Source organism: Marmota monax, unplaced genomic scaffold (assembly GCF_021218885.2).
Source record: "Marmota monax isolate L192 unplaced genomic scaffold, Marmota_monax_Labrador192_F-V1.1 WCK01_AAM20220418_F8-fsc00226, whole genome shotgun sequence".
Taxonomy (NCBI): Eukaryota; Metazoa; Chordata; class Mammalia; order Rodentia; family Sciuridae; genus Marmota; species Marmota monax.
The window spans coordinates 1,228,047-1,253,398 of NW_026693142.1; the positions used below are offsets into that span (position 1 = coordinate 1,228,047).

The window sequence follows — 25,352 nt, forward strand, 5'->3', positions numbered from 1 at the left end:
GTGGCTGGGCAGAGCTCCTCCATCTCCCTCAGCTTGCTTCCCGGCCCTCTCAGCACCCCAGGACCCTCCCACCTCTTGCCCAGGAGCTCCTTCTTCTCCCTGGCTGCCCTGGGGGGGCCCTCGCCCTCCTGGCCCCCACCTTAGTTCTTGCTCTTCCGCCAGGTGGGTACCTTGCTCTGAGCCTCGGTTTACTCACAAGGGCCTTGACAGTCAGGTCTCCTGCTGCACCTGGTGAGGAGAGCTCAGTAAGGGTCCTCTGCTCACACACTGCCTGCTGGGCACTCATCGCAGCTCTCCGTTGAAGGGCTTGTGACCCAGGAGGAGACCCCTACCCGGCCCAGGCCAAGAGGGTGAGCATGAGTGCATATCTGAGCTGGGGCCAGGCATACTGGTCACCAAACCAAAGTGGTCTTCTTTCCCTGAAAAATCAAAGAATTTTCAAAGATAAGTGCTGGGCTGGGGAGAGGCTGGGGACAGGCTGGTGGCTGCAGGCCCCATAGCTCTGGCAGCTGCTGCCTGCCCAGGAGGAGGTCTGGGGTGGTCTCCGCAGGCTTGCAGGAAAGAAGACCCCTGCACCCACCACAGCCAGAATGCCAGCTCTGGCCAGCTGCTTGCCCCTTTCAGACCAGGCCCTCCTGACCCTGGGGTCCAGCTGCCTTGGGGACTCACCTCTAGACCTGGACTCAGAAGGAGACCTTCCCATGTGCCCTGTCCTTTCACTCTCAAGGCCTTTGAGGATGTCTTCCTTCGACCCTCTGCAGCCTGGACAGGCCCCCTTCCCCGTGAGGACATCATTCGGGGCTGCAGGGGCTGCTGGTGCCAACCGCGGGAAGCATCCCCAGCCCCCGGAGCTCTCCCCAGACACACGCTGCTCTCTGCCAGCCCCAGTGCTGCTCCCTGGGCCACCTCTGGCTCTGCCCTGCTTCTGGTCCTCCAGTGTCCCAGGGTCCTGCATGCCAGCTTGCCCGGGCTGCCGCCCTGCCAGGCCCCAAGGGACCTGATAGGAAGTCCTGTCAATCACAAGCTGACTGAGTCCACGGATGCAGCCCAACAGGAGCTGTGGAGCCCAGCTCAGGGTGGCTCGGCCTGTGCCTGCAGCCCTGTGGGGACCAGCAGCCCTCAGAAACAACGTGCCTTGCTGCCCACATCCCAGGTGCCCCGCTGTCCTTCACCATTATCTCCTTGGAGGCAGATGCTGTCTCTGCCTTCTTCTGCAGAAAGGGACGCTGAGGTCCCAGGTTGGGCTGTGATCTGAGGGCTGAGCCTTCCCTCCTTGTACGCCAAGTGTGTGCTGAGTGGAGACTGGACCAGACCCGCCCCGTGGGCCTCACCATCATGACTGACCCTGGAGATGCTCCTCTCCCCTGTGTGTTCCTCGGCTGGCCCCTGTGAGCAGGGCCATGACACCCAGGGTGGCAAGGCGTGCACCTGTGGAGGTAGGCTGGGCAGGAAGGGGCAGACGCAATGCCAGGGTCTAAGGTGACACACAGGACCCAAGGGGCTGGGAGGGAGGCTCCTGCAGAGGCCCTGGGCTGTCCTCTCAGGTGTGGCTGTGTCCTGCTCCTTGGACAGTGGGAAGGCCTGCTCCAGAGCCCCTTCCCATTCCCTGGGGGAGCAGCACTGGACATTTGTGTGCCCTGGCGATAAGCAAAGGACAGCTTTGTGCTCAGTGTCACTGGTGTTCATGCTCCACATGAGCAGGCTCTCCCAGCCACAGCCCGGCCTGTCAGGAGCAAGATGGGAATCCTCGGGGACAGCGATCAAAAGCCCAGGAGCCCTCGCCCCCAGCCCTCGCCAGACTCCTGCTGCTGTCCCTTCCAGGGTCGCCCTGCACACCGCTCTGGGCTCCACAGGGTAACTCTCCGGGAAGGGGCTGCTCTGAATGGCCACCAGGCTGCATGCATGGCCGCGTTTCCTGGGCGCTCTGTGTCTTGGACAGAGGAAACGCTGCTGCCCAAAGAGAAAAGGAGGCCATCTCAGGAAGTGGCCACCTCCGCTGTCACAGGAGCGACTTTTAAATTCATAACCAGACACCAGGGCTGCACTGTCCTGCCTGCCAGGGCTGGGCGGGGACGAGGAGGGGGTCTGGGCTGGGCTGCCCCCAGGAGGAAACCCCAGGGAGTGGCTCGAGCCGGCAGGACAGGCTTGGCCAAGGCCTGGGTTCCTCCTTGGCCCCTGGGAGGTGCCAGGAGCTGTTCTTCTCCTTGTTGGCAACAAGTGTTACCTGCATACACTCACAACGCCACTAACGGGCAAGGCCTGCTGCTCCACAATCGGAGGCCCCCAGCCTTGCGGCTGCCTCCGTACGTGGCATGTTCTGCCTTTGTCCCCTGGGAGTCCGGGATGCTCCTGTAGCCCTCTCTGCGTGGGGAGGAGGCAGAGGCAGAGGCTGAGCCGCACGGATGCCAAGGCTGTCCCCACCCCTTGCCTGCGTTGCCATGGCTGGCCACAGGCATCTGGCAGCTAGGAGGGAACAGGACTGTGGGCTCCAGGCGGCAGGAGAGGACGGGGTAAGGTAGGAGGCGGAGAGCGTTTTAAATGAGCAAACACAGAAGCAAAGGAAGGGAAGGATGAAGACTGTCCCAAGGCTGGAGGAGGCGGGCGGGACCAGACGCAGAAGAGCAGGGGCCAGGGACCGAGGCCACAGCAGGAGGAGCAGACAGGGGATGTCCGGGCTGGGCAGAGACGTGGGGCGGACCGGGAAGGAGACGGACGGTCCAGGATATAAACACGAGAGTGGGGCTGGGAGTCAGAGCTGTGTCATGATGGAGGAGCTCAGAACCATCTCGTCAACCCTGCACTTTACCAGGGAGGACAGAAACCGAGGCCGAGGGGTCAGGGACAGCTGAAGCCACCAGGGGCCTGTCTGGTACCAGGTCTCTGCTGTCCACTCCTCCCCTGGCCCCCAGATGACCTGGTTATTGGGAGGAAGACACTGGAGGGAGAAGGGACACTGCGAGCAGTGGAGGGAGCTGACCTGGGAAGGGGCTCACGGGCAGCACAGGAGGCAGAGAGGGAGCACTCTGTGGCCATGGGGAGCCGTCTTCCCCCACAGCACTGGCTCCCACTGTGAGCTTGCACCCCTCCAGGTTCTCAGTGTCACCGCCACACGTCTGATGGCAGAGCTGCTTGGGTCACCCCACTGCCTGGTGGGGCAGGGACACCAACACCTGGAGCATGGGAGAGGGCCACCAGAAAGGGCACACAGAGCCCCATGGGTGGGTCGGGGCCCCCCTGGAGGAGAGGGCTCCAGGCTCACTCCCGGCCACCCCAAGCCAGGGAGACCTAAGGACACGTGCTGGACAGGGAGTGCCAGGGGAACTGCACTTTAGATTCATGCCAAGAGCAAAAGAGTGAGATGACCTGTCCCCTCGGGAGGTCCTAGGCGAGGGGCAGCCGCGTGCTCTGTACCCTTTGGCATGCGTTTCCAGTGGGTGTGGAGTTGAGATTCTCAGGACCTGCTTCCCCAGACTCTTTGTCTAGAGCTCTGGCACCACAGGACCCAGGGGCCCAGTGGCCACATCCCTTGCCATCAGAGCGCAGCAGGGGACGCAGGGCTCCTCTGCTGTAAGGCCTTTCTTTCCACTGGAAGCCGGTCCTCGGGCTTCTGCAGGCAGCTCCTGGCGGACTTTACAGCACGACCCACTCTGAGCACCAGGAGAGAGACGACGGAGCTTTCCTCTGGTCCAGGGAATGTTCTAAGCCCGCACTCGACAATTCTGACTTGTGGTTTACATTTTATATTATCAGTAATTCTCCCCTGCCTCCTAAAAAGCCTTCAGAACTTGTCATTTTTACAAAAAAAATCTTCATTATTTTAGTAATAAATGTTGTCGATATGTTTGGAAGCACTGTGGGACAGAATCTCTGCGTTAGTGTTCATTCAAGACTGAGAGCTCAGAGGGAGAAAGTGTGAGACAGCGCTGACTGGACAGGGTCTAAACAGAAGCTTCGCTTGGCTGTGTTGCCTTGGGCTGATTCATTACCCTCTCTGTGCTTCAGTTCTCTAAACAAGATGACTTGCTTCTGATACTTTGAAGCAGGGTTCTTAATCTGGGTTCTGAATTGGGGGGACAATTCACTGTCATTTTTGCTAATTTGTCTGAGGGAAATGGGCTGGCTGTTGTCATTATGAAGGAGACATCCAACCTTAGGAGGATACAGAGCACTGGGGACACTGTGCCGGTGTGACCACGGACACGCTCACATCTCTTCAGAAGTCTCCGAATACCATGCTCGTCACCTCGTGGGGCGTGTTGACAGGCTGCCTCTCACTCTTACTCTGAACTATGTCAGTAAAGAAAGACGCGGCAGCCAGAACGCGTTTCCCAGCCAGGCGTGCCTGCCGCGCTCCTCGCCAGCCTCTGCTCGTCCTTGTGTGCCTGCGCTCAGATTCCTCCCAGAAGTGTCTGTCTTCAGCTTCCCAGGCTGCTGAAAGGACCCCTGGACCACAAACAGGGGGACGGCGACCGGCAAACCACCTCTGCCGAGTGGCCCGGGGGCTTGCAGGGCAGGCAGAGGAGAAGAGGCAAGTTCAAGAGCACTGTTCTATGCCTGCTGGGCGACCCTCACAGCCGGAGAGGGGCTGGCCCACGCCCCTGAGCCTCCTGCGTTCCAGCAGAGTCCTGCTGGGCGGACCCTGACCCATGCTCCCCGCTCTCAGCCACCCTGGGCCTCAGTGACCCTGCCCACCCACCACAGGGGCTGCTAATGGCCACGGTCGCTGCCCTCTGGTCCCTCTGTAGCCACAACACTGTGCGCGGCCTCTACACCTGGGCGGCGCGTGCTCCCTGCCGGGCCTTTGCCTCTACTTGACACCCAGGTTCATGGCACCATCTTCTAGAGAGGTGTCACCCGTAGACAAGCCCACGTCTGGCCAGTCTTAACGAGCGGCCTCTGAGCTGCCCAGAAGTCCTGGTCTTCTCCACACACCCTTATGCGATGGAATGCCGTCCTCCTGAGACCTGCTCCTGCATTAGATCCAAGGGCCACGGGGCCCATCTGGGGCTGCTGCATTGACAGGACCTGGGGCCTGATGGCAGGGAGGGTGGGAACGTTCCACCCCAGGTGCTGCAGCCAAGGAGGCCTGGCCTTGGACCTTGGCTACTTAGGGGGCTGCCGGGGATTCTCTGTCACAGGATGGAAGTGGTAATGGTCACGGGGAGGATGGAGTCAAACACTGCCTGTGGGGTATCTGGGAGCACCATCACGGTGGCCTCGGGAGCCCCGAGTGCTCACAGAACTGACTCCCCTGCAGGAGGCTCAGGACCCTGCAGGGCAGGGCTCTGGGCCAAGGCTCCCATGTCCTTGACTCGGGACAGGGGAATTTCCCCAGGGAGGCAGGACTCATACGAGTCCTCTTCTGCCTCTTGGTCAGTCCCACTGCATTGTCGGGAACTAGACCCAGGTCTCCTAAGACCTTCCTAGAACAGTGGGGAACTGGGCCAGGGATGCTGGGAGCATCCCCTGAGCAAACCCCAGCTTCCCGTAGCTGCCTGACAACACGGGGCAGCTCTCCCTCAGGGGCAATGCCAGACCAGGGCAGCTTCCTGAGTTTGCTAAGAATCAGCTCGAAAGTGAACCCTCCACTGTTCTCAGTAGTAAAAAGTGACTAATGTAGGAGATCAGTTTTTGAAATGTGGCCTGTAATATGTGAAATAAATACTTCGCAGCCAGGGAGACATGTTTAGAAGAGCTCTGAGGAGCCCACCACATGCTGAGTGAAGTGGCCCAGCCCCACACAGTCGGCAAGTGGCGCCGCTCACACTGACACAGCCTGGGAACCCACATGCACAGGACGCAGGCAGTCACCTGGACATGGGCTGCAGACAAGTTGTTTCATTATTTTCTGAATCTGCATTTTCTAAATACACATATTCCTTTTTACTTATAAGAAAAATAGAGGGTTTTTTGCATTTTTTGTTTTGTTGGATCAGATTTTAAAGAAAGAAATCCAAGATGAGGAGGTTGGTCCTTCCTCGCAGGTCTGCAAGGCACAGACGGAGCAGTGGAGGGCCTCTGGCATGTCCAGGCCTCCAAGGTATTCAGAGGACCCAAGGCCCCACACCCACAGCCAGGTCCTGGAAGGAGCCCAGGAAGGGCCTTTGAGAGTGTCCTTGGACGTCCCCATCCAGGCGAGGGAGACCCTTAGGTGACAGAGCGTGAGTCCTCTGGATGAATGGAAGAGAAGGAGCCAGTATTAAAACATATTCCCCAACAAAAGAGCGCCCACTGGCCGCGATGGACTCGCCCACGTGGTCCTCGGGAGGGAGAACAGGGCCATGCCTGGAGGAGACAGCGGCGGAAAACGTGCAACCCCGGAGCAGGGCTCAGGCTCCTCCGCACCTTCACTGGGGACTGCGGGGACCGGCTGGAAAACAGTGAAGTGTTCCCCTCTACTGACATCAGCAAAGGCACGTGGAACCCTTCCCCAAGCTCCTCGCCCAGGAGCCCTCAGGAGGCACTGCCCAGGCACATCCAGCTGCACGCACGGCCCCTGCAGTGAACGCGGCTTCCTGGGGGCGGCACGCCCCCCGCCCCCCTCTCCCAGTCCTCTGAAAAGCCAAGAACCGACCTGGAGTCAGGAGAGCGGGTCACACAGCACAGGGAAATACCTTAGTGTGGGGTTCAGGACGACGTCTGACCAGGGAGAAGCCCAGGAGCAAAGCGGTCAGGGTGGCAGCCGAGGAGAGGGTGTCCCTCCTCTCCCTCCTGCACGTCCGTCCCTGGGCTTTCTGACATGGCTCTTTCCTCCACAGAACAGGAGACTTAGAGGGATCCAGCACTGCCTCTCCTGGAGACAGGTCTCAGTTCCTCCTGCTGGCCCTGACCACAGGCACCATCGCCCCCGAGACTCCCAGCCAGGTGCTGGCAATGCTGTCCCTGTTCTGCAGCCTGGGCCTCCTCCGGCCTCCACCCTCCTCCACATGACTCTGCTACAGCAGGGGTGGCTGTCCAGTGTGGGGAGAGCTCCCTCCTTCGTGTTAAATCCTTGCTCGGTCTCTCTGTGCTGTCCCACCCCTGCGTGTGCCCGGCTGCTGAGGTCATCACACCCAGTATGACCTAGGAGGTTCCTGCCCCGAAAGGACTTCCTGGCCCAGTCTGTGGTTCTTCACATCCTTCCTGGACCCAGCACCGGTCTTTCCACACCTGGTGAACATGGACCCACGTGAGCACAGAGCCAAGCAGGACAAAGGGACAGTGTGCGTAGGAGAGGCCTTGTCTCAGATTCCTGGGCGTGGGCACCCAGAGCTGTGGGGCGTTTAAGTTCTTCAAGCGAAGAATTAAACAAAGCGGGACCTTATTGGCGACTGTCACTGAGCCTTCGACTGCTACCCAGTGCTGCAGGAAGACCCCGACCACCTCAGGGCCTGGGCCGGCTGCTGTGGGCTGCCCTCTGGCAGGCTGTTCAGGGCCGGCCACACCCACACGACTTCCAGGGAAGCCTTCTCCGGCTGCGGCCCAGTGATAACTCGGATCTGAATATGAGGCTCGGATCTACGACCTACGAGGAGCGCCCAAAGCTGTGCTCAGGGCTTTTCCGAGGTGCAGATCAATGAGAGAACAAACGGGAGGAGAGGAGGCGGCCCTCGCTCCTCCTCAGACAGGCTTTGTGAGCCTGCCACTGCGCTCGCTCCTCTGAGACCACACTGACCTGCAAGGACAGCCCGCGCCCTTGAGAACAGCTCAGAGCGGGAAGCGGGCAGTAGGGCGCCCAGCAGCACAGCAGCAAAGGGCTGCCCGGGTCCTGCCAGGCTCCAGCGGGCCCCCGGCTTTGCTTGCTGTAGGCAGGCGGCTCCCTGGTCCCTGCCTCCTGCCTGGAGGTGGAGGAGGTGGTGAGGTACTTAACTGTACACCAGAGGAACCTGCCTTCCTCGGGAGTAAGTCACCAGTAATCAGAAGGTTTTCTTGGACGTGAGACTCGCTCCTCAGGTAGAAGGAAACCGTTTCTTATAGGCCAGACCCAGGTGCGTTCCTTCTCAGGCCGCAGGAGTCACCTGCGCAGCTCTCAGGGTGCGGCAGCCGGCCTACCCCGTCAGGGCTGCCCCTCTGCAGGACTCCAGGCAGCGCTGTGGGTGCCTGTGAAGGCCGTGAGCAGCCTGGTCGGGTAGCAGAGAAGGGCCACGCGCCAGCCTGAGCCGCTAGGCTCTGCAGCCTGGGCTGGGGTCAAGGGGCTTTCCAGGGGCCTTTGGCTCTCAGAGTCGGCCCAGGGCTGGCACCACCAGGAGCAGCCCCTGTCGTGAAAGACACAAGGATTCCCCCACACCTGCCGCCCGGGCACTGAGGCCTTACTACGTCATCAGGGCTTCGGTCGCATTTAGAGGCAGTGTGAGGCTGTGTCCACCTGAAGGTCTAGAAACTCAACACTTGAGGACCAGCATTTGTATGAGAATTTGCCGTCTTTCCACCATGTTGCTTTAAATAGGGTCCATTTCAGAACACATTGAATCATCCATTCTTTGGTGCTCTGCTCTCCTCTCCAAGCCAGGGGGCTCCGAGGTGCTTTGGGGCCCTGTGATGAGGGGCGGCTGGGCCACGAGGATGGTTTCTACAGACGATGGAGATCACCTCGTCAAGACCTCCATTTCTGCTCTGGTGGCGTCACCTGGGGGCTACGGTCTTCCTTTGCTGGCCCTTTCAGACAGCCTGCTGTGGAGGAATTCCCACTTGTTCAAAACGCACGCCACGCGGTGCAGGCAAACCCTTTCCCTAGGGGTCAGGTGTCGGGAGCCAGCTGCCAGTCCAGGTGCCAGCCTTGCTGGCTGTGCAGGCTGAACCTGGTGTCACCCTGTTACTTGTCGCTCCTGGGTCTTCCTGCGCCCCAGGCCTGCCCCACCGCCTGACACTGGCACCCAGGGCTCGGCTGCCAAGCCCGCCTTCCTCTGGTAGCCGTGAGTCAACATCCGAGAGGAGCCCCAGGACCCCGACAGCTCCCGGGGCAGGCTGCGTGGGCCCCTGAGGTGCAGCAATGGTGGACCAAGCCTGGACACAGGCCTCCCCACCCGGGGCCTATTTAATTGCCTGTCCATTGTTTGGGCTCTGGCTTTGTGCTCTTGTGTTTGGGGATACAGCTTGTCTGCCCGGGTCCTGGAAGTCCCTGCTCTACGATGACAACACGGACGATAAGGTGCTGGTGCCCTTTCACTGTAGACTGGGAGCATTTTTGCTTTCCAGAAAATGCCTAATAGACTGTTTGCAAATATCTTGTTGTTGTGGGGTAGAATGTTTTCTATTTCTACTGCAATTTACAGGACAGATTTTTCCCCTTAGTTGGAATCTTGTGATAACAAGGAGTGTAGAAATGTTGTGTTTTCTGTAAGGAACCGAAGAACTTTCCAAGCACCATTTCTCTCGAGTCTCCAGCCTCAGGCTTCAGAGCCTGGCTGGCTTCCTTGGCCGGGATTTCCTTTACCTAGATGTGTGTGTATTTGTAGGCCAGGGTATCTAGTCTTCTTTCCACCTACCGTCCATCCACCATCCATTTCTGGACTTTCCTGGAGGACCCAAAAGGTAAGGGCTGCCTGCGTCTCAGACTCCATGTTCATAGCCTTCTTCACAAAAGCCCACCCTTCTGGCGATGACCTTGCCGGCGAATGAGCCAGTTCTGTATCAAGCGCGATCCACATCTCCTTTGCTCAAATCAAGAGAATGGATGACAGAGTGGTCCTTTTCTCCTCAGCAAGTGCAGGGGCAGGGAGGGGCCACCAGTACAGCTCTGGGAGGGGACCCTACAGTGTAGTTATTCTTTCCTGGAGGGCTTAAGGACAAATAGCTTCTATGATTTCCATATTTAAATCTCATTTATGGAGTTTGATCTTTTTATCCACTTGGTTCTTTGCTCTTAAAAGCAAATAACCTGAGGATCATAAGAAACTTATTAAGGGAGCCAAGCACAGCGGCCCACACCTGTAATCCTGGCCACTCCAGAGGCTAAGGCAGGAGGATCGCAAGTTCAAGGCCAGCCTCAGCAACTTAGGGAGACCTTGTCAAAATAAAAAGGACTGGGGTGTAGCTTGATGGCAGAGCCTCCCTGGGTTCCAAGACCAGTACAGAAGAAAAGAAAAGGACCTTATAAAGAGGAATTGAAGTGTAGGTGGAGAATCAGCAAAAACACACTGTATCTAACAGGTGCATCTGTCCTGTGGGGACCTAGTGTCAATGTTCATGCTTCTTGGTACCAAACTAGGCAGTATCTATCGAGTGAGCTTCCACACATTCAAGATCAGCTCACAGAACTGTGTGAACTTTATTTTTTTTTTTTTAATTTATTTATTTATTTATTTTTAGTTCTCAGCGGACACAACATCTTTGTTGGTATGTGGTGCTGAGTACCGAACCCCGGGCCGCACGCATGCCAGGCGAGCGCGCTACCGCTTGAGCCACATCCCCAGCCCACTGTGTGAACTTTAAAACCAGACCACAGAATCACACCAAAGAATGATTTCTCCTCATATCTCATTACATTCTGAATTTTAAGAGTGAGATGTAGTCTGAACTTTTCTATTTAGGTAAAGCTATCACACATGTGACTAAACATCAACCTAAGCTGAGAAACAGGTATAAAGTTACAGGAGCTAGTGACTGGCGCTCTCTGGTTTTCAGGGCTTATCTTCGTAAATAAAGCATTGTTCCTTCCTATTTGGGGTGTGGACTTGAGTCCACGTCCACTCCTTAGGGACATGGACTGGCTGGTCTCTGCTGATTCCCAGCGTCTAGTGGTCCACAAAGGTGTGCTGCCTCCCTCTGCGCTGTGGCCTTTGAGGACAGGTCCACGTGAGTCTTCACAGAGACCCAAGCAAACCATCCCTTGGAAGCCCCGCTTGAAGCCACTGGCCCAAACATGCCTCCTCCTCTCACTGTCTTCATAAGAGCTTCCAGCAATGTGCTTTTTTTTTTTTTAAAGAGAGAGAGAATTTTTTTTTAATATTTATTTATTTATTTTTTAAGTTTTCGGCAGACACAACATCTTTGTTTGTATGTGGTGCTGAGGATCGAACCCGGGCTGCACGCAGGCCAGGCGACCGCGCTACCGCTTGAGCCACATCCCCAGCCCCCAGCAATGTGCTTCTTGCTTCTCCAGGGATTCTGTCTTTTTGTTTTTTCTTTCTTTTCTCTTTTTCTCTCTCCTTTTTTTTTTTTAGGTTTGTTCCCATGGATTCTGAGAAACTCTCCTCTCACACCCTAGGTGTTACTGCCTTTCCTTTGGTTTTGTTTTGAGGTTTTCATCCACCCTGGCTTTTTAATTTACTTTGTCACTTAAAAGGCAGGAATGTGGTTAGGAGGGTGCTAGGGAGAACAGCCAGTCTCGCTCATCAGCAAAAGCAGCACAGCCTCCCAGCACCCAGAGGACCCAGAGAGACCTGCGCACGTAGGGAGTGCAGCGCTGTGGGTGCTATCACTCGGTCTAACCAGCAATGCAGGTTAGACCTGCATTGGAAAAAGCTTCTGGAAAGAAAAAATATGCAGGTCACCAGATATCAAAAATATTGTAGGCTACAAGACTGTTTTACTGGGAAGTCCAAGAAAAAAATCTGGAAAGCCATATTTGGCGAAACTTGGCTATTTGTTAGAGTCGAGGCTCCCCTGTTCTCTCTGCTCAAAGCATCAGCATCAGTGGAACAGCCCCTGGGAGGAAAAGCTGACCACAGTGTCTAGCTGGAGCAGGAGCCTGCCCTTTCTTAACTCCCATATTTGAGAACTTTTAGTGATTACTGAGGGTGGAAGTCAGGGCTGTGGCACTTCTGCAATTACAACGTCACCTGTTTCACCAAGGCTGACTTAACTGCCGTCACCAGCCTGCTCCCATGACGACCCTTGTATGTAAGAAATCACTTTCTGTTCAGTGCACACACCAAGAGAACCACGTAGGCCAGGGCTGCAACTCCCTGCTTCAGAAGCCTCATTAACCTCAGAGGTAGGCTTCGGAACGGGACAGACTGTTTTAAACCACAGCTTCTTACACCTTGCTGAGAGATGGTGCAAGCAGCTGCTCTTAAACTCGGTTCCACTGCGAGTCAGCGGAGAGCAGGTCAGTGGTTACGTGGGCTGTGCAGACTCCACGGGCAGGCCCAGCAAGACAGCACCCACTTCCTCGGATCCCAGATAAACAAGTCACAGTAACTTAAGAATCTGCCTTTTAATAAGACTGGAGATGGGCGAGAAAATGGAAACCTCTTCTCCTCATTTTGGTAAATTCTACTAAATTGAAGTATTGTTTCCTGCTGAAGAGCTGGTTGAAGTGTGAACCGTGTACTTTCTAGGGAACTATGTAACAGCGTGGCGATACAGTTTCCACCTTCTTGGTACAGAATTTGCATCATGCTGCCCACTCAATTCTCACTGACAACCATGAGGATTTATTGACTAAAACAGGTGTAGATTACACCCTAACAGGCAGAATAAAGTTGGATTCCAGTGAAGGTAGATTTAACAGGGACAACAAAATACCCAAGAACATTACATTTTGTGTTATATCAAATTCAGTCAAAGGTAACTTCCCACCACATCCCACCACCCTTCCATCTCCACACCGCCAAACAAAAGGATCCCTGGCAGGAGAATGGTGGGATGTCCCGTAGTAAAAGCCACACTCTGAATGTTAGCAGAGAAGCCTGAGGAATGAAGCCTGGGAGAGTCCACAGCACGAGGCATGGTCACTGCACCATCTTTAAATACACGATGTCATCATATGTGCACTTTTCAAGCCATTTGGACTCAGAATACATGGTCAAGAGAGACCAATGTAATAACCATTCACTATAAAAAGTATACATTTTTTTGCATTCCATTAAATTTTAGAGCCAATGTTTTAAAATGTATTTCTAGACATTAAAATTTCATTCATGATAAAAGTGGGTTTGTTCCTTTGAACACCATATGGAACCCTCCAGAATATCAAATTTTAGGTAAGTTTGCAATAGGTTTCCCTAAATTTGTTGCCAATCAAGTATTTGAGAAACCAAGTTCTTACCAAATAGCATACTGTGCCTGTCTATGTGTGCATGCATTTACTAGAAATCACAGTAGAGATCATTAAATCCCTTTTTAGTTTATGAAGTGGCCTCAGTTCTTTCCCATAGCCAGATCTAATGCTTTATTGCCAAGGTTGTTGCATGCAGATCTGCAAGGAATTGAGGTTTTCTGAAGTCCTCAGCTTCACCTACAAGAAGACTTGGGTTTGTCATGATGCCAAACAACAGATTTTCAAAGCAAAATCAAGCACGGTACGAACAAGACGAAACTTCTCAGCACGAGAGACATGCAGACACGAACGCAGACATTGACCTTTTACTGGGACTCTGCTCTTCTCTACCAGTGGTTATGTCATGCCTAGAGTTCTGTATGATTAGCAGAAGTTCCACAAATACCTGAAAAAATAATTAGAAACCATCACTATCAATTAGATACCAGCAATTTAGTCATTTACATCCCACAAACACTACATGATGGTGGGAGTGCATTTTTGAACTTTTATTGTGGGAATACCACAGAACATTCCACCCAGAAAAAATCTAGTGAAGTTACTTTTAATTTTGTCTCTGTGCACAAAAGTAGAGCATAATCTATTCCCCACACCCCAAGCCCGGCTTCCACAGCGGCCGATCGGTGCTGTGCTCCGCTCGTCTTCCCATCTGTCTTGGCTGGAGTACTCTAAAGCAAGGCCAGGTATTGTGCAACTCACCCAGGAGCAAGGGAGTGTTTAAAGAAGACCATTTAGACCGTGTCCACAGCTGGGAAGGGCCGCAGTGCCCTGGGCATGTAATGTGAGAGCCAGTTAGGTATCGTGATTCCTACTGCTTTTGCAATTGAAAGCGATTAATGCCGATTCCATTTAGAAAGGCTATGGATTCTATGTTCATATGTGAATACACGACCAGTGTAACTCCACATCATGTATACAACCACAAGAATGGGAAGTTATATTCTATGTATGTGTGATATGTCAAAATACATCCTATTGTCATGTATAACTAAAAAGAGCAAATAAAATTTTTTTTGAAAAAAGAAAGACTGTGGATTCTGTTAGCCACAGAGTTTGTTGGAAATGTGCTAGCCTTTAAAGGTAATTATTTTATATTTTAAGGTCTTGCCATTTAGGTTAGGAAGACTAGACAACAAAGTGAGAATACTTTTAAGTTAATTGTAAGCTAAACAGTTCTACATTCTTGATATCTTATTTCATATATTACATTAAAGATGGGCATGTGGCGAATTCTACAGTTATTATATTTTTCAGTGTTTAAGATTTGCTCTCAAAGTAAAAGTAATATATTCAGAATATATTTATGCATTTCTCTTTCAACTCTCCACACAGTCTGTCTGACAAATACCTGCACAGACCTAAGAGGAACCAGCCACACGGGCTCTGTAGCAGTCTGCTTTCCACCTCCAGTGGATGCAGTTGTACTTTAAATTGCACCCTAGATCATATTAAGATTTGAATCATTTCCACTTCAAGACATCAAAATGACCATCTGGTGAAGCCTGGGTTAAATGCCACAGAACATTCCACCCAGAAAATCTAGTGAACTTACTTTTAATTTTGCCTAGAAAAAAGAGAGACTGTGAGGAAGAACCCCTGTTACTCTCACCCCAAGGGCAACCCACGTTCTACCCAGTCCTAACTGCAGGGGCATGCACGGGCCATGCAATCTGCAGCCTTCTCTGAGACTCGTCTTATCATCAAAGCTGACACACGTTTATGAAATCTCACTGTTTGCTGTTTCTTCATTCAAACGTGGCCATCTTAGACACCTGTTTTCTCCATTATTCCCCATTTATTTTTGTGTTGGGGGGGGTGAATGTTCAGACCTTAACATTTGGAGAATCTGTGGATGTGGCCCCATTTGCTCACATATAACTCTTAACAAGAGAAGTTAAACAATCTACGGTAAATTGAAAAAGGCAAAATTCACATATATGCAAAGTGCCTATTAAATACAGACAGTAAACTTCCATCCACTCTTGAGTTTTAGAAGCATCTATTTTCTAATAATTACTGATCTCCCTAAAAACAGCAAGTGAGCATTTTACCCACTCTTGGTATAGTGTCTGGCATGTAGTACACGCTCAGTAAAGAGTTATTTGTTAATGCAGTTTCTATGACTTCCAACACACACATTCACCTCTTTAAAATGCCATTCCAGCCACGGAGAGCAAGGCATGGTGAAGCTGTGGCAGAGGAAGCCCTTTCCCAAATAGCAGGTACAGCCTACTCGGGGGAGACTCACTGCACCTGTACTGCAGGTGGGGGGCCAGTACACCTGGAGTTCTGTGATGGGAAGCCTCACCCTTCACACAGTCAAGGAAACCACCCCAGTGAGTTGACAGGACTCACTTCTCTATTGCCACCGCGTCCTCCCTTGGAATTTGTATCATTGGGGTGTGCCTTTAATTTTTCCTGTGAGAAGGTTCACGTCTGAAAACACTCTCCACCTTGCACTTGTGGTATTGACATCGGCAGTAGGTTTCTAGTCTGTTTTTAAGGTGAGGACATCCTCCATTTTTAACTTAGGGATGGTTTTCAACACTGACAGAGCGCTTCACGGGGACATGGCCTGAGAGGACCCTCTCTGCCTCATCAGCAGTGCTGGGAGGCTCCCACTGCTGAGTGGCACCTCTTCCTCTCAATACTCCCGCTTGTAGGAGGAAGTGGCTTTATAAAAAACAAATGCAAATCAAGAATTATCTGGTGTTTTATCTCACACCAGCAATACTGTGTAGCTTAGGTTTATTCCATAAGCTTCTGCTTTTTTCAAGGTTGATATTAATTTTGATTTCCAATTTAAATTATGTAGAAGGAACAAAGAGAGATTGTTAATGTTATTGAAACCAAGTCCAGCTGCTGCACTTGGGACCACTGTTTTCCCCAGAATATGGACTTGGGGGAGACAACTGCAGTAGACAGAGGGTGACACTCTCCAGACTCCCTGGAAGGTCTGAGTAGGACTTCATGGGGGGGGGGGGGAATTACTTGCGTTTGTTACAGACAATTCTGATAAGTCCAGACCCTTCAGAGGGGCAACAGGAAAACAAGAATTTTGAGCACTCCTCACCCCATCTGTGCTGGCATCTTAGTGCAAATCTGTGTGGCTGGATTGTCTGAGAATCTTGAAAGAAACTTTCTCTGGGAAGGCAGGCTATGGACTTATGTGAAGTTCCTACACTGCACATTAAATGTCTAATGTCAATGAGGAAACTCAGACTGCTGAAGAATCACCATGTCATTTCACTGCATTCATCTGCAAACTTGTACTGAAACTGGACTTTTAAACAGAAGACAACCCAATTGTCTACTTAGTAAGGAAAGTTTCATGTTAGTAGGGGATTTGTGACCTTGCCTAGTAACTTTTGACAACAGCAATATTTATCTCCAAATGTGCAATAACTATCATTTTAAGAGTTGGCCCTAAACTTGATAGAATGGACACGTGTATGTCAGGCTTTCCTGTAAACGTGGCTAAATGCTAAACGTCTCACACTCCCACATCTTAGAAAGCACTCCACTGGTTTTAAATTGCTGTCTTCCTATATGTCCGTTCATTTCCTTCCCAAAGATATCTGAAAAGAATGCACAACTTGAACCACATCCCTGAACCATGTTAGACGAATGTCAAAGTGATCTGACCGGGTGAGTGGCCAGCCACCTACGACAGGGCCAGGGGCAACAGGCTTCGCCTTGGTACACAGCAAATGGCCATCTGCTCCCTCTCCTCCAGCTTCTGACTGGAGGAGAGTGTTGGGGTGATGTCTAAGAAGACGAGGCTTATTATTTGCCACCCTCTGATCCAGAAAAACACTTTTAAGATGAAGATAACTCTGGAAAAGGAATCTGGAAAAAAAGAATCCAGCCCCCCCCCAACAAACAAACAAAAACTTTAAAATTTTTCCTACAAAATAAGGAATCCCAACTTCTGCTGAAGCAAATACTTCAGTCACAAAGAGATTCTCCTTTCCAGAGACAGGATGGAAAATCCAATTTTTAATTTTTTTTAACCAAATGCTTTGAAGCCAGACATCTAAGTCTGAATGTCCCTGGAAACCACGGGGCTGTGCCGCTTTCCTCGTCCTCCCTCCCCTGCGTTCAAAGGAAGGCAAACCCTCGATTTCCAGGGACATGTTTCCCTCCCGGGTGTCTGATGCAGCGGAGACCCCAGAAGCCCATGTCAGAGCCCGGCTCACAGGGAGGCAGCGAGGCTCAGTCGACAAACAAGACGTTTGTCGAGCGGGGGTGAGCGGCTGCGCACACATGTTCCATCAGACACAGTACCTGATTCCTCACTGCACAGCTTGTCAGCTAGAGAGTGTGCCTCCTGGGCGATAAGTGAGAGTATTTCATCTTCGTACTCTTCTATTATGGTTTCGCACTGCAGAAACATAATAACAGCACATGTGTACACACACTGGCGGGGCTGCTGCCCAGGAAGGGCTTAGCTCCACAGTATTAGCGACACACAGGAAAGCTGTGGCCAAGGTGGGCCCCTTCTCTTGGTCCTTGGGTTTAATACATCATTGCGTTGGATTAACCCTCTTCCCAGAACATTAATGGCATCATTTTCCTGGGACTTAACTAAATGATTAGTGGAGCTGAAAGACATGGGACTTGAAGAAGGAAACAACTTCTTCCTATTTATTTCTCTTCCTAAAGTCAGAAGGCCAGGCACAGGAAGAGGTGGGCTTCCTAGCTAAGGCGCTGAGATCTGGGAACTCTATTTTTAAACACATTTTAAAGAACACAACTCCTTGAAATGGTGAAACCAGTTTCCTTCCAATTCAACATGATAATCCATTTTGTGGTTTGAAAGTGTAGAAACTATGAGGGCTTCTCAGCCATCAGAACAAACACTTCTTCGGTTTCACTTTGGAGAACCTGCTGGCTTTACTGAGGGAAGGGTCTTTTCAGAGCATTTATAGATCCACCTGAAATCTCATTTAGGGTTCCAGAAAGAAATGAAAGAAGGGAGAGAGAGAGAGAGAGAGAGAGAGAGAGAGAGAGAGAGAGAGAGAGAGAATGACATTTCAGAGAAGAAGGAGCTCAAATTTGCCTCTGCAACTGAAAATCTTAAATTTCTACTGAGGTATGTTCCTTCATTAAAGAATGACCAGGTGACAATTTTAGGAATGGTGACATTACTGAAGGGCATTCAGTAGTCTTGGAAATCATTTTCTGAGTTCACTAAACAAGTTTCTAAAATTTTTAAACAGCAGTTAAAATATTTAAATTTCACCATAATGTGTTTATTAAGAACCTGTCATTCCTATTCCACAATATGTTTAACTCTGAATTATTGTCCTCATCTTTTAATTAAAATGAAATCTTCAAATGTCAGCTACTTCCCTCACTTCAGGGTTTCGGCGAGCCTGACATTTTGGCCAATGCGTAAACTTAATACATTTTTTAAAGCAGGCTTGCCCATCACTGTGGGATTCAACCGTATTAAGTAAAGGGAAATATACTGCCATAATATTTTGCCAGGCACATTCTTGCAAGACAGGCCAGCATTTATGTAAAATAAATATTATACTGGAAGGAAATTTGGCATTATGCCAAATATCATACCTAAGCTTTTATTTAACTCAGTTTGTGCTGGAATACTTGTGCTACCTCAGGAAAATAACTCTTCGTTGAAGCCTTGAGTGGGGGATGATTACATTACTCTCCTTTATCACGTGGCTATAAAATATTTGAAAACAATATTTGTTTTCATTTGGATTTTAACCTAGAACCCACAGCTCCCGACTCCTTATGTGCTCATCTGTGAGACCCCCGCTTCCAACAGGGCAGGCTAAGGTCCCCCTACACAGCAGAGTGGTCCTAGGCAAACACTGCAAACTGTCTTACAGTCACAGGGGTTGGGGGACAGCAGCTGATGTAAGATATCACTCAGTCTGTCCACTGACTGCCAGAGACCACAAGCCCTCCCGTGAAAGGCAAGTTGGGGAGTGCACACTTAACACTTCTCAGAGCAGGACACCAAGTGTGGCAGGGTGACGTTTCAATGTGTACCTTGCTGTTCAGTGTCTTGAAACTCAGCCACAGCTAAAGAGTGGGAAAGACAAAAAAAAAAAAAAAAAAAGTACCAAAAACAGGCTCACGCATTAAATAATTCTTCTTAAAAGAAGAGAGCTTACCGCAAATTTCAAAGGTCTGTAGGCATCAGAATAAAAATAGAACTTTTTATATTCTTTGTATATTTTTTCTCCTTTCCTTGGCGCGTATCTCTTGAAAGTTTTCTTTTTAGTTACCGGGTCTTCCTCTAGCTGGTAATCGTTCATTCGCTCACACACTTTATCCAGAAGGTCCGTCAGGAATGCCTCGGACTGGGCCAGGGGGACCTGTGAAGAGAAGCACGGCGTGCAGGTCACTCGCCTTCACGCTGACCCAAGTGAAGATGGTCCAGCGGGCGCGCGGGAATGCATGACCCCGCTGCTGCAAAGCGTCCACGTCTGAACACAGCGTCTCAGCTCCGTTATTTACATAATTTAAGGTCAGCTTAAATTTTAGTAGGGAAAAGTATATTCAAAAGAGGACAGAAAAAAAAGATCTGGAAACTATACCTACGCATATAATTCCTAAAAAAAAAAAAGTCATTGAACATGCAGAAAAAAAGCTTGAAGCACAGAAGACAGTTGTTTATCTATCTATCTAGAGAGGGAGTGGGGCGGGGGACGGAGGGAGAGAGAGAGAGAGAGAGAGAGAGAGAGAGAGAGAGAGAGAGAGAGAGAGAGAGACGCGCTCCTGCCCGGGAACTCTGCACCCGCTCGCAGGGGAAACCAGAAGTTTCGCGCTCCGCGTCAGCGCGCTCGGCTGCAGCCCGCGGGGTGCTCGGGGTGCGCGGGGTGCGCGGAGTGCGCGGGCTGGGAACGCTGGCGCCCCTCTCCCTCCGGGGTGCGGCGAGGGTCCCGGGGCCCTCTGGCCGCCACCTCCGCCCTGGGCGTGGGTCAAAGAGCACCCCGCGCCCTTGGTAACCAAGACAAAACCCTTCGGGCCGTCTAGACAGGTCAAGGTGCAGGAGGCTGCGTCCCCGCGGCTCCTTCCGGAAGGGGGCGTGGAGCCGCCAAGGGCGCCCGGCCCGCGCCCGGCCCGCGGCTTTGCGGGCTTTCTCCCTCTCCACCCTCCGCTGATCAAAGTAGGAAGTTTGCATGACAACCGCGGTGAAAGGGACTGCATCACAAATGAACTCGGTCTCTGCAGTGTTGATATATCCAGGCTCCTTTGTCCCCTTTCACACGCAGTGTGAACCCTTCCGGTGCCAGCGACCGCGCGACATTCACAGGCGCGCTCGGGGCGCACAAAGGGTCTCCGCGCTTCACCGCCATCTGGCCGCAAATCTCATCAGCCAGAGCGGCGGAATTAACATGAAAGCGCAGGGCGAGGGGGTTTGTGTGGCGCAGACCCGGGCGATTATAAACCACCCCGTTGTCGCCACCGTCGGCCCCCGTTTCAATAAGGAATCAGCCCTGTACAAACATTCTGAAAGGAACACGGGAAGAGGAGAGCCTAAGAGGAAACCGCCACCACCCACCAGCTGCACCTCGCGTGCACAGGTAACGTCCCCGGCGGCGGGAGGCAGCGCGAGCTGCTCGCAGGCCCGTGCGTCCTCGTTTGCAGTCCAAGAGTTGGTTGTGCTAGGACACGCCGCAGCCCCTGGTTCTCGCTCAAATACCAAGTTTTTAACTCCTAACTGCCTTAATTGTTAAACATCTCTGCTGTCAAAAACTGGTGCATGCCGGTGTTTTACTCACGCCTTTACCATGCCCTTCGAACTTTGCAAGTTGTAACAAGATATACGTAGGCCCACAAACCTATCTAAATCTGCTTTATGACTGACGGAAACCAAGGAGCAAACATGTATCCTTCACTGGGAAAGTTACACAATGCAGAGGTGAATTCTTAAATCACACCAAGTCAGAATGATCGTGGGCGGGTTTTCCTGCAGCGCACGTGTTCCGAGTATCCTTCCTTATCTGACGCATACCTATATATTCATACTTCCTGGGTGTAAGAAGCAGCATTTTACTTGAAAGTGAAGAGTGGACTCTTTGATTTAAAAAAAATCTAACTGTAATCAAGAAATCCATTCTCTCTCCCTCCCACTTCCCCCTCTTCGCCCAACGGGAAAGCAAACAGACTTGATGGTTGGGGGGATGGGGACCGGTCTGGGGGCTGGAGCCTGTGAGAAGCCCAGCCCCTAACCCCGGGGTGCCAACAGGCCCCTCACACACCCGGCCTGGCCTGTGGAGTACAGGTCACTCTAGAACCTGATTTTTAAACTAACCTAACACTCTGAGCTGCTCAAAAATTATTGAGCCCATACATTTTAGGCAAAACCACGATGTTGGTGTGTGAGAGGCCTGCCACCACTGGTCTTTGAGAGCCCTTTTGTGTCCTGGGTTGCACTTTTTGAAAATAATCTTTCCACTTCGCAGTGGGTTGTTTTTCCTTTTTTTTTTAAAGTATAATTTTATATATTGGAGTCAAGCAACATTGTGCCTATTTCAGCACACGTATGTGATGGCCAGGGATCATAGTGGATTTCTATAATGCTCCAAGTCCAGGGAGGCTGATGGCCCTGCCAAGTACAGATCCTCTAAAAGCAGGAAATGGTTGCTGGCAGCTAGCTCAAAAGACTCCATGTAACCGAGTCCTGTAAGCAGGAAAGGGAGCACATCCAACCTGACACTAGCAGAAGTCGTTTTACTGAATATTAAAAATATTTCGCTCTTAAAATACCAAAGCATCAGCTTTTTTCCCCAGAAAATATTTAAGAAAAAAATGCTCATCATTGTGGCTCTTTATACAAGTATTTAAATGTACATGAATAGAGTTTTCAATGATTCTACTTAGCAGAACCTCCTTCAGTAAATTTAAAGAGTGTCCTTAGAGTGAGCCTCTTTCCCCTTGGATCCTTTGGATTCTGAGAGCACAGGAAGGACTGGGACAAGAGGGTGAGACTGAGTCTTTCTCTCTGTGCTGCGAAGATTTTGAATGGTACTTGTCAATAAAGCGACTCCTATTGTAACCTCCCGGAACCTTGCCTCCGCCCTCCCTGGACGCCTCGGAGATACTAGCCTCATTAAAATATGAATGAAAAGGCCGCCATCGCTACCGAAGTGGCGGAAGAGGATTCACTGGCGCAGTTTTCTTATCTGCCATTTCTTTTGCACGTGGGCCCATTTGGTACAAGTCAGAAATTAAAAAATGATCCGTGATAATTTCATCGCTATCTTGGAGTACCCCAAAGTAAATCCTAACTTCTCTCACTTTGGAAAGCCACCTACAACTTAAATCATACGTTGTACATGCAGTGTCTGTCCCCCACCCCCGCCCCCATTTAGGCTTCCATTGACCGTGTGCTCAGTAAGTGAGCACTGGATTGGGGGCTGGGGAATCTCCTTATCCCAACTTTACAACCGAAAAAGTCGGCAAAAGTTCTGGCTTTGGTTTCTCTAGAACACTGCAGCTAGGGAGTTTATTACCGGCCACTGTGACACACTTTAATAACAGTCAATTACAGGATGCTGCCCGTGTTTTTTCATTACTGTGTCCCTGTTAATCTTGTAGTAAATTTCTTGCTTGATAGCTATCACAATCAGGGAGGAATACAATTATGTCACAGTGCACAATTAGACCTGAAAATCGTTGTGTGGGGTGTCTCTCTGCCATTACAGTCTGACAGTCACCAACAAATTTCACTCATTTTGATCATTCTTTTGGAGTTGCCTTCAGATACGAAACCAGCACTTAACCTGTTTAGGCACTGATAATTAATTTCACATTGTTGCAAAGATTTCCTTTCTACAGGGTTAGTTAATGTAGAAATTTTAATTGCATTATAGCAAATATCGCATCTAGTTTAATCACTAACTTTTCATCCATAAAAAATGGAATCATTCCTGATATTAGTTAAAAGTCAATATTTAGAAATGAAAATTCCAAGCCCTTGCTTTAGGCTACAACAGAAGCATGAATTCAGAAACTCTTGTAAGCTGATGAGATATATAATTAGCCTTTATGTTAATTGACTGCTATGAGTTTGTTGTCTGACACTTCTTCATATAATATGCAAATGGCATTGACTGCTTAGTTTTATTAGACAATATAATTAGAAATCTGAAGGAGAGCTCCAGAGCTCATTCTGATGAAGAACAATGAAGGCTGACACATTTGCAGTTTTCTGTATATCAGAAACACTGAACGGTGTCTGGGCAGAGTCCGAGGAGGTTTTGGATGACCTTTCTTTAGAGAGAGATTGCGACAGGCAGCTGACCTCACAGTGCCCCAAGCGCCAGGAAGTCCTTTTGAGCAGGTGATGCTGGGCCATCATAAGGTCTGGGAGGAAAAGTGGGAGGACTTGGGGACCATGTACCACACATCACAATATAGTGGTGAACACAGCATCTAATTTTTGCTTTCTAAAATTTGAATAATGGAAACTAGTCATTCTTATTTAAAATAAAATATTCTGCCCGTATTTCCTGCCATTACTATTCATAGACATATCAATAGCATCAATAGCAAAAACTCAGGTTGTTTAAAAAGTGCTAATAAGATGAGAACTAGGGCTGGGGATGTGGCTCAAACGGTAACGCGCTCGCCTGGCATGCACGGGGCGCTGGGATCAATCCTTAGCATCACATAAAAATTAAGATGTTGTGTCCACCGAAAACTAAAAAATAAATATTAAAAAAATTCTCTCTCTCTCTCTCAAAAAAAATTATAAAAAAGATGAGAACTATGTGATTTGGGGTAAATTTTTCCTGGGATTCAGTGTCATTTTTATTCTGGAAGCTCTTTCCACTCAGGGACAAAATGGAAAAAAAATCCCATGATGGGCCAGCGTTGAACGGTCACCAGATAGGAGTCGCCTAATAGAATCCAACTTTTCCTTGAAGTCAAAAACGTGCCTTCCTCTCATTATTAAATGTAAGAACAGTAAAGCCATTGTTTTCCAATTTTAAAATAGTATTCTGCTAGTCTTCCTAAAAGCTTTTTAAATTTCAAGCATGTTAGGTAAAAGAAAAGAAATATATCTATGGACATGAAAAATGGCACCATATTTCAGCCTCTGTTAAGAATCATTGGCCTAGGACCTGGGTACCTGCTTTGCCCTCCGTCTGGCTTTGCCCCGGCCTGGTGAGGCTCCGGCAGTTTTCCTCACCCCAGCCCTTTTTATTTCATTTTTTAAAATTTTGAGTCGCGGTCTCACTAGGTTACTTACAGCCTCACTAAGTTGCTTTGAACCTGCCATCTCCCTGCCTCAGCCTCCCAAGCTCTTTTGCTCTTCCAAAAATGACTAATAGAAAAAAGAGAGAGCACCTGAACGGGCAAGCCACAATATCGCTGCATTAGTGGTAAATATAAACTTGTTTATTCACTTACAAATCATTACTGACTCTATCACGTTAGATGTCTCTAACTCAGACTTTGTGAAAGAGGACTTCTCCACGATTGTGAATGAAAATTGCAACAGATTTCTTTAAAAAGAATGTGTGACAGGGGGAGGCCCGAGAACATTAATCCATAATAACAGGACTCTGTCAACTGAGCTCAAGATTACGTAAGTCAATATCTGTTTCCTAACCAACATAATTCAGTCTTCCAGCATATTGGTACTGAACCACTGTGGTGGATGCATAGCTGTCTGTCAAGGGCCACCTCTTTAAAACACCTCCACAGTATAGATATTTTACAAAGTCACACTCTGGGAATCTGTGGCACTTCCCATCTTGTCTTCTCGGTTCTGCAGGCAAAGCAAGGAAATGGCAGGATCTCCCTGTTCAACATTAGAGGAGAGGGCAAGGGGGCTGGGTTATGAGTTTCATCTTCACAGGGTGAGGGGGGCACACACGCACACATGTCTCTGTGCAAACACGCATGCACAGACTATGCAGAAAGTGCCCACTGCCCCACAGCTGACAGACAAAGCAGAGGACACTGCGTGCTTCTGGGTGTGGCCAGACAGCTGCAAGCAGAGGGCCTGCAGGGTTCCCGGCCCCTGCTCAACCTGGCTCTCAGAGGGTCTGCAGGAGCAGTGGCTCCCACCTCAGGACAGTCCCTGCCCACCAGGCCTCCACACTTGTCCTGGTCTGTCCCCAACTCCCAGGCCATTCCACGTTGTTGAGAAAAGACCTGTATGACATGACTGAGGACCAGCCCACCTCCCAGACCCGGGCGGAATCAAAGGTCACCCCTGGAAAGCTGGCGCAGGGCCCTGGGTGCCACCACATGAGCCGTCCCCCCATTCCTAGGAAGGACACCATTCACATCCTGCCCAAGGGTCCAGAGGCAGCAGGGCTTCTGTACATTCTGGGACTTGGGTCCTGATGGCCTTCACTAAGCAGGGAGGTGG

At 50.5% G+C, this 25,352-nt stretch overlaps 1 protein-coding gene across 1 annotated transcript in view; it reads right to left on the minus strand.

The window, feature by feature from the left end:
• Nucleotides 1–12,333: 12,333 nt before the first annotated feature.
• Nucleotides 12,334–25,352, minus strand: part of Cnpy1 (canopy FGF signaling regulator 1) — a 36,139-nt gene continuing 23,120 nt past the window's right edge. The window contains exons 2-4 of the mRNA XM_046455132.1: nt 19,132–19,335; nt 17,270–17,366; nt 12,334–13,367 (exon numbers count right to left, since the gene is read on the minus strand). Of these exons, the coding sequence (XP_046311088.1) occupies nt 13,330–13,367; nt 17,270–17,366; nt 19,132–19,335 (339 nt within the window). The 3' untranslated portion in view covers nt 12,334–13,329. The remainder of the gene's footprint in view (nt 13,368–17,269; nt 17,367–19,131; nt 19,336–25,352) is intronic.